The sequence below is a fragment of the Bactrocera tryoni genome, chromosome 3 (genome assembly GCF_016617805.1).
Source record: "Bactrocera tryoni isolate S06 chromosome 3, CSIRO_BtryS06_freeze2, whole genome shotgun sequence".
Classification (NCBI taxonomy): Eukaryota; Metazoa; Arthropoda; class Insecta; order Diptera; family Tephritidae; genus Bactrocera; species Bactrocera tryoni.
The window spans coordinates 26,474,255-26,489,458 of record NC_052501.1 but is presented as its reverse complement, the minus strand read 5'-3'; the positions used below and the strand labels follow the sequence as shown (position 1 = coordinate 26,489,458).

General features: G+C 37.0%; 1 protein-coding gene across 1 annotated transcript in view; it reads left to right on the top strand.

Annotated features, from left to right (window-relative positions):
• The window catches only part of LOC120770006, a 244,279-nt gene extending 232,163 nt beyond the window's left edge, over positions 1 to 12,116 (top strand). The window contains exon 4 of the mRNA XM_040097099.1: positions 12,004 to 12,116. Within this exon, the coding sequence (XP_039953033.1) occupies positions 12,004 to 12,116 (113 nt within the window). The remainder of the gene's footprint in view (positions 1 to 12,003) is intronic.
• The last annotated feature ends 3,088 nt before the right edge of the window (positions 12,117 to 15,204 follow it).

The window sequence follows — 15,204 nt, the reverse complement described above, 5'->3', positions numbered from 1 at the left end:
CTCACCAGCATCGACAGCGAGCAACTGATACCGTTGGCCGCCATGAGCTTAAGAAGCTTTTCAAGCGTTAACGCATTTAATCTCTCTCCGTCGCGCCATGCCTGCTGTGCAACAGCAGCGGCCTGCCTGTACAGCGCGCCCTCCCTACCTCCCTCTCTCCACAAAATGCTACTAGAGGACACAACAGAAGTGCTGAAATGAAATATTATGAAATATGCAAAGGAAAAATGCGACGGATTTTACGCAAATGCAGATAGAAATCTCTTTGATGCCACGCCAGGCGGCGGGTGTGTGCCAACCACAGCACGCACGCACACACACACACTCATGCGGACAGTTGTAAGTTTGCTTTGGAGTATGTGTCTGCGGCTGTGTTAGTACATGTGGCAGTGGCAGCTACAAATGTCGCCGCCATGCTGTGCTCTGTAAAAAGCTGCATAGCCCGCGTTGTATCTCACTTGCCACATGCCACAACATCGCCACACAAGGCTGGGTGACACTGCGCGTCGCGGCGCTGACATTCGCAACACTTGACGCTGCCGCTCGCGGCAAAGTTAGCGGTCAACTTAAGTGGCAAGCAGTTGTTGCAACAACAAAATAGCGCGAATTCTACAACAAGCTGCGGTGAAAAGTACAAAATTGTTAAAGCTGTTGCCAGCGCCAGCAAATACCGTTTATTTTTCTCTCTTTCTGCCTCTTTCCTAGCTTCGCTCTGTGTTTTCCTTGGCATTAAGCGATTTTCTGCTGCAACAGATCTTCATGCTTAAATTATTTGCACGAGCGACCGCTTTCAGCGCCATTTTGCAGCGTGCTTTAATACAATTTTCGCTTCGCTTTATAACTGTCTCCCTGTTTATTTTATTGTGTGTTTCGTTTTGCTTTTTCTATGGCATTCATTCGTGTATTTATTGCAGCTTTCCTCTGCGTTGCCTCTTTTTCCTCATCTTCCTTTCCTTATTTCATCCACTGCCTTTGAGGCTAATGTACGGCTTCCAAGTGACTTCCACAACAGCGCACTTATGCTACTGTTGCCCTAACCATTGAGGGGTAGCACTCACCACCCCCTTTCCTTCCCTTGCTTACCTGAAATCCTCGGCTCTTCCCGCCACTTTATTTTATCTTCGCTTACCTTTGAAGTTCAACCAACTAGATCTACTTCCACTCACTCCAAAGAACTCCATAGAACTATATCACTCGGCACCTTCTCTTCCACATTTCTGCTGCCTTCTTTCCACTTACAACGTGTACCGTTATTTCTGCTTTGCTCTTGTGGCGGCATCATAAATTTGTTAGTGACCTCTCTCAGTCATTCTCGAATTCAATTCACAGGTGTCCAATCTTGTAATTCGGTTTGAATGGCACATCCGTTTGTTGTTGTTATCTTAGTTGTTACTACTATGCTGCCATTGCTGTTAAATTTAATGCCTTAAGGCATAAGACATAAGCATAAAGCATTCCATTGCCCACGCTGCTTGTAAATCTTGAATGGTATATTCGGTATGAAATGAAAATGCGGCTGTGCGTGTGCGTTGGCGTGTGCGTTGGCGTTGCCCGTTTATATATTCAATTTCAGTCGCTTAATAAAGTTAAGTGGACAGTTGGCTAGCGCTGCGGCAAGTGCTTCTCATTTTATAAAGCTATTGCAGCGCTTTCACGGAGCCATAATATTTTGATAAACGCTAATGTGCGGGATTTATATTAAAAACGTTTAGCTGAGAACTTAAAGCTTGAAAATATAGTGGAAAATTTAATTCATGTGTATACAATTAGATATATATAAACATATATATATTATATACATATATATATTATTTCGTGTGCTGATTTGTTGGCAGAAGCTCATGAAGTTTCGGGTTTTGTTATATAAAAAGAACCCCACGTAATCAAGTTCCTTATTTTCCTGTATTGTTTCTATTATTCTCTATTTTCGTTTAAACCTAGATCATTTCACTTTTTCCATATATTTTTTTATGGATGTTTTGATATTTTGCAATAAATCTTTTATTTCGAAAGCGAATAGCATTCAAAAAGGGTTATTCTAATAGAAAACTCTCCATTCTACAAAAAAAAAAATATTTTTTTCATAATTATATTCGTTCAAAAGTTATACGCAGTTAAAATTATTCAATAATTGTACGAGTACTATACACTTAGAGTACACCATGTCGTATGAGCAACACAGAATCTACAGGCACTTCTCTGAAAGCTCAGTTTATTTGATATAGAATTTGTGCTAGCTATTCGAAAGTTTTAAAACTTTTCTTTTGTAGCCATTCTTGGACAATTTTCGCCGTATGTTTCGGTTCGCCGTTTTGTTGGAAAATTATATGCTCAGCTGGATTGGCGCATTCGTCCACGAAGTCAGCCAGTTCTGTATTTAGAATATACAAATTCATCTCCTTATTCATTATTCGCCTTCCAGGCCTTCAATTCTGGCTCGACTACTGTTTCGGACGATTCGCCGGCCTTCAAACACGACCGTTTTCACTTGATATTGTCGCATGTGAACCATTTTTCGTCGTCAGTCACCATCCGCTTCAAAAATGGATTGAGTTCGTTCAGTTTCAGCAGCATATCGCAGGCGTTGATTCGGTAGAGAAGGTTTTTTTGCGTCCAATCATGCGGCACCCAAACTCAAGATTTTTTGTGTATCCAGGTTTCTGCAAATGATTTAAAATGGTTTGGTGACTAACTCCCATCTTCTGGGCGATGTCACGAGAGGGCACATGCCGGTCTAACTCAATGTTTTCCACGATTTGATCGGTATTCGTCGTCACAAGTCTTCCGCCGGCTGGCTTATCCAGGGTGTCGTTTTCACCCGCTCTGAATCGTCGAAACCATTCCTTCGCAGTTCGAAGTGATAAAGTACCATCCCCCAAAATACCATTAATCTCACGGAACGTTTCTCTAGCGGATTTGCTTTTAACGAAAAAAAGCTTTAAAATAGCGCGAGTTTCGGCGTAAGTCAACTCCATGTTTAGCCGTCTATAACTGTTGAACGCAATATCCAAACTCATGCAAAGCGTCGTTTCGTAGGTTATGTCAAAACCTTTCAATTCAATACTATTGCCAGATACGAGCTCTGTAGTGCTTTATACATAGCCGCAAAAGACAAAAAGGCGGAAGGGAAATATTTGTATATAACTATGAACCCCAGAAATTTCGCTTTAATCAATTATTTCTTTCCCTCCCAAAAATACCCTCAAAAAAAGCGATTTTTGAAGCCTCTAAATAATGAATATATTAACTAAACGCTAACTGGTACCTCAATTTTTAAGATTCCGATCTAAAACTTTGCACACGTTGTTTTATCTTAGAAAGTACCACATTGTCGGATTCACTGATATCAGACCACTACAGCATTAAGCTGTTATACAAACAGCACACGTTCGAATTCAAGTGCTTCTATGGAAAGCTTTTTCATTTGACAGTTCAGATTTTACAGATCCTTTCTGAAAGAAATTTTCTAGATCTCGGACTACTATAACATATGCATAGCAGCCATACAAACTAAATGAGTAGCAGCAAGTGTTGCATGGTAACTTCTTTAGTTATGAAAGGTACGCCATCATGGGTGTAACATATATTAACTGTTTTTCTTCTTATAATGTAAAAAACGATTTATGTAGTTCATATTCTTGTATGTAAACGCTTCTTTATGATAAACACAACAAAGTTTATTTATCGAATTACTACTTTCATATTTCCACAGCACAATACAAGATTATATTAAAGCACATATGTTATTACTATCCACAAATAACTTCACTTATGAGTTGTATTCAAGGAATAAGCAACCGCATGTGTAAAACATAACAAAGGCAGGTTGTTAGAAGGACGCTAATGAGTGTGAAGTGTAGGAACTCACCTGAATAGAATTACATTATGAGCGCCTACACGTGAGCATATTTATGGCAAATGGACCAAATTGTGTTGAAACACGCGAAATTTTCACTCAAACAAAAAACGCACGTAACTCCAATGAAATGCCAAACAAAAAGCAGAGCTAATCCATTTTTAATGCCCTCGGTGCATTGCATAATAGTTCATATAATGGATGCTACTCTAATATTACAAGCGAAAAGTGTTAAATAATTTAACTGAAGTAGAGAATAATATAGCAGAATACATGGTTTTTTTAAATTTGGCACAAGCCTTACTCTTTCATGAGAAGTTGTAGTAAAAATCACTTTTATATTTCGTCACTTAAAATGCAAAATGCGTATCATCAAAAACATCGAAATTGACTTTTTATTGACAATTCTCTGCATCATATAGCATATATGTGTGGCATAAAATTTTCAGCTTCCGCTGTCAGATATAACCAATATATAACCAGTGTATAACCAATGAATAACCAATATATAGCCATTGTATAACCAATTACTAACCATTATATAACCAATCAATAACCGTTTTATAACCAAAACTCAATTTTTTTCAATATGAGTTTTTTCTATTATAACGTTTTTCCTTTGCCTGTAAACTTATGAAAAGTGTCGTTACGTTATTTTGCATTTTAGGTGACGATTTATACATAAAAGAAGAGAGTGGAACGCGCTTCTTGGGCAATAAATTTTCTTTTATTAAAAACATAATTTTTTTCAAATAAATTTCTTTGAAAAATAAATTACGTGTTTTACTTACTTTACTTGAATCACGCCCAACGGTAATTGACCGCAAGTATATTTCTATCTGCAATTGTGGTTACGGGCTTAACTAGTTACCTCTGAAAAACAGCCGAACTTCTTTTAATAGATTAATTACCAAAACTATAATATAATATATCGATAGTAACTAGAAGCGCTCTTATAGTCCAAATATTCTATAATGTTGAGCTGCGTAATATTTTTAAAAATTTAAGGGAACATTATATGAATATTATTTCACACAACTACATTTAGTGAATTTTTTGAATTTATCAACTTTCCGCAGTATTGAAATTTGGATTCCTCATTAATGTACGAGATCAACTATCGACAAATATACATACATAGTTGTTTGTTTAAAATTCTTTAGAAAGTAATTATTCCTACTTTTGTACCTGTATTTCCAGAATTGCTCCCTTCAAATTCACTTGTACTTAATCGCAGGTATGCTTAAATCGCCCACGTACCTGACAGATTCCCTCTTGGGCATTCCATAAGAATTAGTCCTACCTAAATTCTCTACCTGCTTGATTTTGGAAGATATAAATTCGGCGCACAAGGCAACTAAGGCTCAGTTACAGTTTAGAACTTGAACGTTCAAGTAGCTACCGGAAAACTTGGTGCGAAACAGTAGAGCAGTAATATTTCAAGAATTCTATTAATATAGAAAATATAATTAACGAAAATGTTGAGAATGAGGATAGAAAGTAATATCTCTACGAACTCTCCACGTCAGCCACCAATTCGAAACTCCTTAAGTTTTTCAGTATACACCGACCAAATGCGAGAAAAAGAGGATCGTAGGAAAGAAGAGAAGAAAAAGTTAGCAGCGACGCCTAGGAAATTAAGACGGGATGTCAAAAATTTGGTGAATGGTATTCAAAAGGAAAACGACAGGACTCTTCGAATTTAGTATAGACATAAGTCTTTAAAATTATTTTTAAGTTCAGCTATCAAAATAAATATAACTTGTAAATTAACTTTATTATTACTTTTTTAATTTAAAATAAATCATATATAAATGAAAATATAAAAAATATATATATATAAAAATACATAAATTAAATATTATAACTATTCGAAATGAAGAATTGATTAGTAGGTATTCTAGGTATATTTGTAGCAAGTGCAGAGCACTGCTTTGTCAGCTCATACAGGTGCAGAAGGGTGGGAAAGAAAGTTTCGCTTTCTCTTTTTATTGGCACATATTTTTCTATAATGAATAAAAGTGGTTCAGAAGAGCGTTTTAAGTAGTTTTTGGTTTGCCTTTTTCAATTTTGGCTACAAAAAAATAAATTTATATTAAATTGCAAAAACAAAACCACTTTTTCAGCACACTTTAGAGTTCTAAGCGCCGCTTTTTCTACTTTCGACCTTTCAAACAATGGCAAGAGAATGCAGAAAGAAGTCAAAGAAAACTTTGCAAGGAACAACTTACAGAGCGGGGAGAGAAACCATCAAATGCAAGGAAAAGCATTGGACTGAGATTAAAAAAATATTTCAATTTCTGTTTGCATTATTCTCTCTTTACAAACTCTACCACACAAAGTTTTTAAGTTTAAGTTTTCTAAAAAACACAACTCATCTCTTTGCCTTTTGCGCCGAATATTTTAATTTTACAAATCAAAAATATATCTTGAGGCTTGCAAGGACATCTATGCAGCGTCTAATGCAGTTATAGACAAGTAATTAAATAAGTGCATAGATCTGGCTAAAAGATAACAAAAACCGGGGAGGAGATTACCATGGCGTTGACTTGTCAAGTGCTCATTTAGGATTATACTCGTCATGGCGCATCTAAGGCGGGGTAATTGCCGCACTTCAACATGTAATAATTTATTCTAAATATAAGAGGTTTTCTTGCATTATAAAGTATGCTATAACGAAAGTAAATATATGGCAGCGGTGTCAAATTGGGAGCTGCCTTCAAAGTGGCTATCATTTCTGTTTCCCAGTGTTATTGAATGTCTAAGCTCATTATGAATGACATCGATTTACATACTTCTAAAGTACATGTTTCCACACAGTTTTACGAAGATACTCATACTATTCGTTATAAAGTATGCTATAACGAAAGTAAATATATGGCAGCGGTGTCAAATTGGGACGATAGACGTGGTACCGCCCATAACTTAGGTGAAAACCAATATATTGGGATCTACTGTCCCGTTTTCAACCAAATAATAATATCATATCTGATTATTTCGCCTTAGAGTATTCAAATCAAGCAACAATTAACATAACGACATAGAACTTTGCACGATCCATCAAGTATGACATCTTATGACAAAAATTTGCCCACATTGGACTAAAACTGTTTTTTTTGCACCCAGGTACCGAATCTGTGGACGCCAGTGTTTATTGCAAACTTTTTATTGAAAACATCGGCCAATCTGTGAGACTATAAACTTATTATATAAACTGAGAAAGAACTATTTTCTGATAACAATATGTTTTTGTGTCAAAAATGCGTTGAATCGAATCAATAGTTGTCTTAGCCCCCATATACCTAATACACAAGTTATTGAACTACGGTTTACTTTATATAACATATGTCGGTCAAAGTGAGTGTTAATTTATGGAGTTTATGGGTTTGCCTGTTTCAAAAAATCGATTTTTTTTATTGTTTTATAACCTTTAGAATAATGTCCTAAGTTTTCAAGTTGATGCGAGTAATATTTTCAGATATACAGCTTTGAGAACAAGCTAGGCTAAGTGCGCCGTCTTTAAACGCGTTCTTCACGAAACTCAATTTTGAAGTCGGTTGCAAGATTTCTCCAGAGCTACTAAGCCGATCTTCTTCAAATTTTAGACAAGTCTTTGAGATACAATTCTTAAAAAAGCACGTCTCCAAATTTTTACAGAAATTTTAATTTTTTGTAAAAACGTCTGTCAGAAACCCAATTTTTAAATTTGTTTTTCTTTCGTCGATGTTCTAAGTTAAGACTTTTAACTAAAACACGTATTTTTTCATCAAAAAATAGTCTAAAAGGCGTTAAATCGCATGATCTTGGTGGCCAACTGCCCATGCATCCCGAAAAATGCACGGTTTGGTGTGGTTTGTACGCTGGTGGAATCATTGGACCGTATTTTTTCAAAGATGCTGTTGGACGCAACGTTACGGTGAATGGCGATCGCTATCGTTCGATGCTAACAAACTTTTTGTTGCCAAAAATGGAAGAACTGAACTTGGTTGACATGTGGTTTCAACAAGATGGCGCTACATGCCACACAGCTCGTGATTCTATGGCCATTTTGAGGGAAAACTTCGGAGAACAATTCATCTCAAGAAATGGACCCGTAAGTTGGCCACCAAGATCATGCGATTTAACGCCTTTAGACTATTGGTCGTGGGGCTACGTCAAGTCTAAATGTCTACATAAACTTAAATATATTTTCTATACAATGGACTACGATCTTTGAAAAATATCAAAAATTAAGAAAATGGCGCCATTTTGAAAAAAAAAATCGTTTTATTACGAAAAAAATTGTCGTTTTTTAATGCCAAATTGACAATTTTCAGCCAATCAAAAAGATCGTAGTCTATTGTATAGCAAATGTATTCAACTATATCCAGTTTTAATTTGAAGTCGATCGGTTAATTTCTCGTTGAGTTATAATGTCAGCAAATTTGAAAAATGTCGTTTCGAGAAAAACGCGTTTAAAGTTTCACTTATATATGTTTGCACCTCTGAGCGGTCGCTATTTAGAACGCTGCCATTCAAAAACTATTTAAAATACGACCTCGCCGATTTCACAGGATATTTTTGAATATATAAGCTATCGAAAAAAGCATAAAAAAAAAATTTTTTTTTTTGAAAGTGTCACACTGGTATAGCCCCTTAATGAAATTGAAAAAGCGTGTTTTTCTAATAACAGAGTATTGTTGGGCATAAGGTATTTATACAGCTTTGATCCTAGTAAGTAATAAGAGTATGAAATTTTCGGTTTTACCCGAACTTAGCTCTTCTTAACTAGCTTATATAGGTGACAATGTCGGTATAATGTTATGCAAGAAAACTTGGTTGAAATCGGTCGACCTGAAGGTTAGCGGTGCCACTGCCCTACAAGTTATGTCCCCGCAGGTAAGGCGTTGCCTTCTCCGTTATGTACCTGCTTGACAGCTCAAGGTATAAATTCGGCGCACATGGCAAATTAAACTCAGTTACAGTTGAGCACCGGAACGCTTAAGTAGCTACCAGAAAACTTGCAAAAAAACCTCAAAAAAAATTTCAAGAAATCTATAAATACGGAAAATGTTCAGAATGAGGATACAAAGTAATATCTCCACGAACACCCCACGTCAACCACCAATCCAAAACTCCTTAAGTTTTTCAATATACACCGACCAAATGCGAGAAAAAGAGGATCGTAGGAAAGAAGAGAAGAAAAAGTTAGCAGAGACACCTATGAAAGTAAGAAGAGACGTCAAAAATTTGGTGAATGGCATTCGAAAGGAAAACGAGAGAACTCTTCGAATTTAGTATAGTCATTAGTTATAAGTTCTGTTCTAAGATATTTTTAATGTCAGCTATAAAAATAAAAATAATAACAAAAATTTTGGGTTAATTTAAAAAAAAATTATCTAAATCCAGTAATTTTAACATATTATTGACCAAGATGAAGAAGAGATTTTTTGATTTCGGTATATATGTAGTCAAAAAAGTTTTTTCGTATTTCTAATCAACTTCAATTTATTTTTTATTATTATAAATAATATATACCAATATATACATACCATATACCATTTTTGTCAACCGCTTTTTGCCATTTTTCCGCTGGAGACATTATTCCATCAGTGTAAAACTTTCATATGGAAGTGTAAATCGAAATTTCCAGAACGAGCGAACCGTTGTTGTGCTACACGAACTGATGCAGCATCGCCTCCGTAAACTTCAATTTCAATGGTGGCTTGTGTGGCAGTCTTCCCATTTTTATACAAAAATTTCAAAATTAGCGAATTTCTTCATTTTTGAACAGCTTTAACTTTTCTAACTTCCCCGAAACTATTATTTTTTGGCTAAAAGAAGCTTTGGTTAAATGAAAGCTTCCAACACAAAATGGTGTAATACAATGTGATTAGTAGCACTGGAGATATACGACTAGTAAGACATCTACTGACAGAATACGAAAAGACTTTTTCGACTACCCAATATTGCTTGCAAATATGCGCAAATCTAAAAAAAAAAATTTGAATAAAAAAATTGTATGAACATTTTGATATAATTTATCAAGAAATATTGAAGTACAAGGAAAAAATATTATAGAAAAAAGTTACTGTTCACAAACCTTCTTTAAATGCCGTTATTTTTCCGCCGAAATCATCAAAGAAAACAACTTTTCGCAAAATATTCACACTAACACCTAAGCCAGTGCTATAAAAGTGTTGCCTTAAAGCTGCTGTCAAACACATTGACAACTGTTTTCAACACCAAAGGCGAAAAGATGCCAAAAAGTGTTGCTGCACAAACACACGCACACAGATAAAAAATATGTTGTAATACAAACGATGACGACATTGCCTTTAGTACTTCATCTCGCCGTTATCTGCGTGTTTTTACAATGCTTAGCAACTGTATTTTACAAGCGTGCCCCGCAAGCCGCGCAGCTGCTGCATGCCGCATGCATTTGAAGTGGCGCAACTACGAAAGGCATTCAAAGTAGCACAACGAAAGCGTAGCTCCAAGCAATGTAGTAAGCGTTAAGGCTTTTTGGTATGCAAACCACACTCACACATAAATTGTATATATACTCATACATGCATACATACGCACGCATATGTCGAATTGTGCCACGCGCTGCTAGCTAAGACAGGGATAAGCGTCTGCGCAAAAGGGACGCGGCTAAGAGCAGCTTACGTAAGAAACACAAGTGCCACTGTACACCTACACACACACGCGCACTCAGTTAGTTGCAATGAGCGGCGGGCTAGAGCACACTAACTGCTGCTATTATCAATTGAAAAGCAACCACTTGACATTTTCAAGTGCAATGCTAAAGATAAATACCGCTGAGCTGCTGTTGCCCGTCTTGTTGTTGTCGCTGCCACTGTTCCGGATGAGAATGCGCGTGTGGCACGTGCAAGATTGCAGAGCGAGCGTGCGACAGTGAAATGTTACACTAAATTTACAAGCAAAATAAGCTCGTAGTGCGGGGTGAGCATACAAATCACAACAACAACAACACATACAAGAGTGGCCCTTGCGAACGTGCGCGTTGAGCAGTGGCTGCAGGCGAAGTTGGCAAAAAATTGCGAAGGCGTTCGAAAAAAACAAGAAAACTATAAATCTCCCGTTGGCCCGTGTGCGCTGTGCATACAAGTTGTAGCGACACTTAGTAGCCGGCGGCAGCTCGAAAGCGTGCCACAGCTAGTTATTATGCTTGTAAGTCAGGCTAAACTTTGAGAACATGTGTACAAGTGCGGCACTGTGTGTGTGCGCGTGTGATATTTGTACAAGCATCGCTACAATTGAAAAAAAAAACACATTCGCACTTCAACAGCAGTCAGTGGCAAGATGGTGCACATTGAGCAAAAAAAAATGCTGTAAAGAATACTGAACTACTATATCAGCTTTTGCTAATGGCGTCTGGTAAGAATCCCAACCTTACAACAGTAAGACAATGGCCCAACAACTAGGGAGAGGCTAGCGTTACGGAGAGCAAAGAGATCACTATATCTGCCTTGGGTCAAAAGGCTTTTGTGACAGCGCATGTAGCAAGCTTCCGCGAAGCCCAGCTATCTAGTAGTAGAAGACAAAAGCATACAGGAGCACCGACCTGCTCCTAATCTACCTATAGCTCATTAGCTTTGCAGTTTCTTGCAATTCCGCTATGACCCGGCACCCATAGCAGTCTTAACACACAGACACTCGATGTTATTGACAGCGCGGTTAGGCACTTCTACTCCGACCAATCCTGAGTGCACTGTAAATGAATTCAAGGCTAGTATCGCCGCTCTGCTATCTGAGTGAATAGTCACTCCTCTGAAGGAGGCAGCACTCCGTAGCAGCAACCTCGGCTTGGAAGACACTGCGATAGTCAGGAGGTCTGCAGCTGGAGTTGATATAGTGTTCCTGACAGTAAACCCCTACACCAACCTTGCACCAAGCCTTGAACCATCCGTAAAGAAGTTCACTGCTCCTCTCCTCCAACGGCTTCTTCCAACCAACACCTCCTTCGTCGGTATATGTGCAGAGAATCGCCAGAGTACGGTTTGGCGACTACGTGATCCAAATGATCCCGTATGAAGTCAAACTGTTTGAGAATATCCGAGTGTTCAGATACGTGTACTTTTAAGAACCCAGATTCCCTGAGTCTTATGGCAACTATCTGAGTTGCAACCTGTTATTTTAAGAACCTCAATTCTTTGAGTCTGATAGCAACTTCCGCACCCATACATCTTCCGATGATGTCTACGGGCACTATGTGCAAGATGGCGTGAAGTGCCATAGTTGGAGTGGACCTTAGTGCAGACACATGCTGATGAACCGTCCAAAGCTCTCGAGTTTCTTTGCAAGTGCGGTTTTTCTAGAGCTTGACTAGATAATTCGCTGTATCCGCCAGTTGCAGATTGATGGCTCCCATTTGCGTCAGCGGTGTCACTGGGATCTTATAAAATATAATATTGATATCGAGACCACTTCCGAACCCGTTTGTTAAGACGCTAAGATACCCCTGCGTCAACTCATACACGGTATTCAGGAAATTTTCTTTAACCATAAGAGCTACTCGTCTACATTGGCAATCACCCGGAAGCCGTGATCTTAAAGTTTTTTGAGCAGGTTGTTAACGACCAGGATACATAGAAGAGAACTCCAATCCACCTTGTGGGGTTCACTTACTCACATTTCATTGATCGGATGAGTAGTTCTTTTGTCGCACATAAGACTGAGAATGAGGTTTCATTCAACCCTAAAACCATCCAGAGCAGTAATGACTTTCTGCTGGATGTTATTTAAAGCTCCCTCGTGCCATTCCATCAGTCTCTCTATAGTTTTTAGTAAGAAGGGGAATAGGCTGATTGGCCTAGAGTCCTTGGCCGTAAGGTGGGAGCTCCTACCAGCCTTTGGGATGAACGTAAGTCTGACTCGTCTCCATGCCACCAGGATGTAACCCAATATAATTCAGTTCGCATAGAAATGTGCCAACAAGCTGTATGGCACCTTAGCAGCCGGCTGCAGATGCGCTGGAATGTTCACATCCGGTTTCGGGAACTTCAAAGATTTGAACGAATTGATCAAGAGTATTTCAACCAAAAGGTCGACAAAGGTTATCATCTTGCAACACTTCGAGAGATATTCCCCAAAGGACGTGCTGCTAGGGAAGTTACCATCAAGAAGCATCTGAAGCGTATCTTCTCTGCTTAAAGTCCACTTCCCATTTGCGTCCTTAAGATATCCCGGGGAAACGCGGTTCTTTGCGAGAATACGCCTGAAATCTAGTGTACTTTAATTTAAAATAGCAAATATGATGTAATTTTTAGTTTCTGCTCTACAAGGCAAAAAAACTTAAGTACAGGGTGTATCAGCATTATTATTTTTAATATCAAACACTTAAAAAGTTTTAGCGAATATTTTTTATTGCACATAGCATACAAAATTAAAGTAAAATATCATAAAATAAATCACACTTGTGCCAGCTTTTTGTAATTGTAAGCAGCCAATTTTGAATACAGGGTGAACCAACTTTTTTTGTTTCAAAATATAAAAACCAAATTAACAAACAGTTTTGTTTACAATTTAAATATATTAAAGCCAGAAGTTTTGTATGATTTCTTAAGAAAAAAATTTAAATACAGGGTGTCGATTTTTTTAATTTTAAATAATAAAACAGTACTTTCAAAACCTATTGGCTGCATCACCACCCATCTTCATCGGTTCCAACTAATGACTTACCGTTGCATTTCTTGGGTAATCCCGTTTTGATCAAAAGTAATATGCAACATGAGGACATAAAGCTTTCGGCATCCTCGCGGTAAAGTGCGAAAAATTTTAAGCAAAAAACTTTAGCAGTTTATGAAAGTTTCTGCTGCAAGTCGCCAAAAATCACTGCGAGTTATATAAATTGAAGAAAAAAACTATTTATATATCTTCCTAGTAAATAAATAATTGTTTATCCAAATTAAAAACTAAAAATTAACTTAAACCTAATTTTACAAACTTTAAAAAAATTTACATGTATTCGGAACACCCTGTACTTTTGTTTACGAAAGCTATTAACAATCTTTTATATAAAAGAAAAGTTTGCGATACACTTAGTCAAGTATTTTTCCTTGAAAATTGAGCTACTGTATTCTGACATTTTACTATTAAATTTTTTACCACTCTCGTCCCACTGTGCAACACAGCAAAAAGTGTTACAATTGCAAAAATGTGCGAAATAACGAAAAACTACTCAAATACTTGCACGTTTTTGCTAACAAGCAGCTAAAGCAATCATAAGTAAAAAGTTTACAACTTGCCACTTGTAAAACACGCGCAGCGAAAATAGTTTTCCACACCTACCCAACGCTTGTCACTGCTATACCACGAATTTCAACTCCTTTGACAATTATATTTAGCAAATTCTTTCTACTTCTGTATCTCCAGCTAAGCGTCAGTATGTGTTTAACTCTTATATGTAAGTGAAATAATTATTTCTGTACTTAGCAACTGTATTTTTGTAAGTAAGTTATCGTACTAATTAAATTACATGTGTTTTGGAAGATTTTCTGCGCACATGCAAAGTACTTATTTCACCACTTAGCGCTACAATTTCTTGCTAATCGCCACTAATTGCTGTAATTCCCCATTTCGTGGGGATTTTCTGCTTTCTGCTTTCAGAGTCCGTGTGGAATATTACGTAAACGAAAACACATTCAAAGAAAGACTGCAACTTTACTTCATTAAGAATCAGAGATCAAGTGAGTATGCAAAAAAAAATTTAATTGTCAGTAAATTTTAATAATTATTTATAAGTACTACTGTGGGCAAGAAATAGTAAGACTTTGTTCATAATTTTGAATATTTTTTGCATGAAGTGTCCGTCTTTTGAGTTGGATTGTAGATTTTGCAGATAATGTCAAGGTATCTTCACGATATTTAATATACGAAAACTTTTTCCCACGGCAACGTCATAGTCTTCTAACATATTGTTCATAGTATTGAGTTGAAGTGAACACATAAATAGCACATATTTAAGTTCACAATTTATTATGAATTTTGTGTGAGGTTCTTCTGTTTTTTTAATTACATTTTGCAAATCAATAATTACTTCGTCGATATTTCATTAAGATGGAAAGGGAAAACCACCGGACAAAAAAAAAGAGCGTTTTTGTATGATATGTGCAAAAAAGGAGAAGCAGCTACCTAAGTTGCTGAAGTAATGCTTTTCCTTCGAAAACTAGTATACAATGTTCTTTCCGTAACAACAAAAATATGCCAAGAAAGCCAAGATCACATAAAACCGATATTAGTATTAACAAACCCAATGTACGCAAGAACAAAGCCGATCCTTTTAAGTCTGTCAGAGAAATTATGATCAAAGTTAATGACGTATATAGTGTGGACGTGTCCAG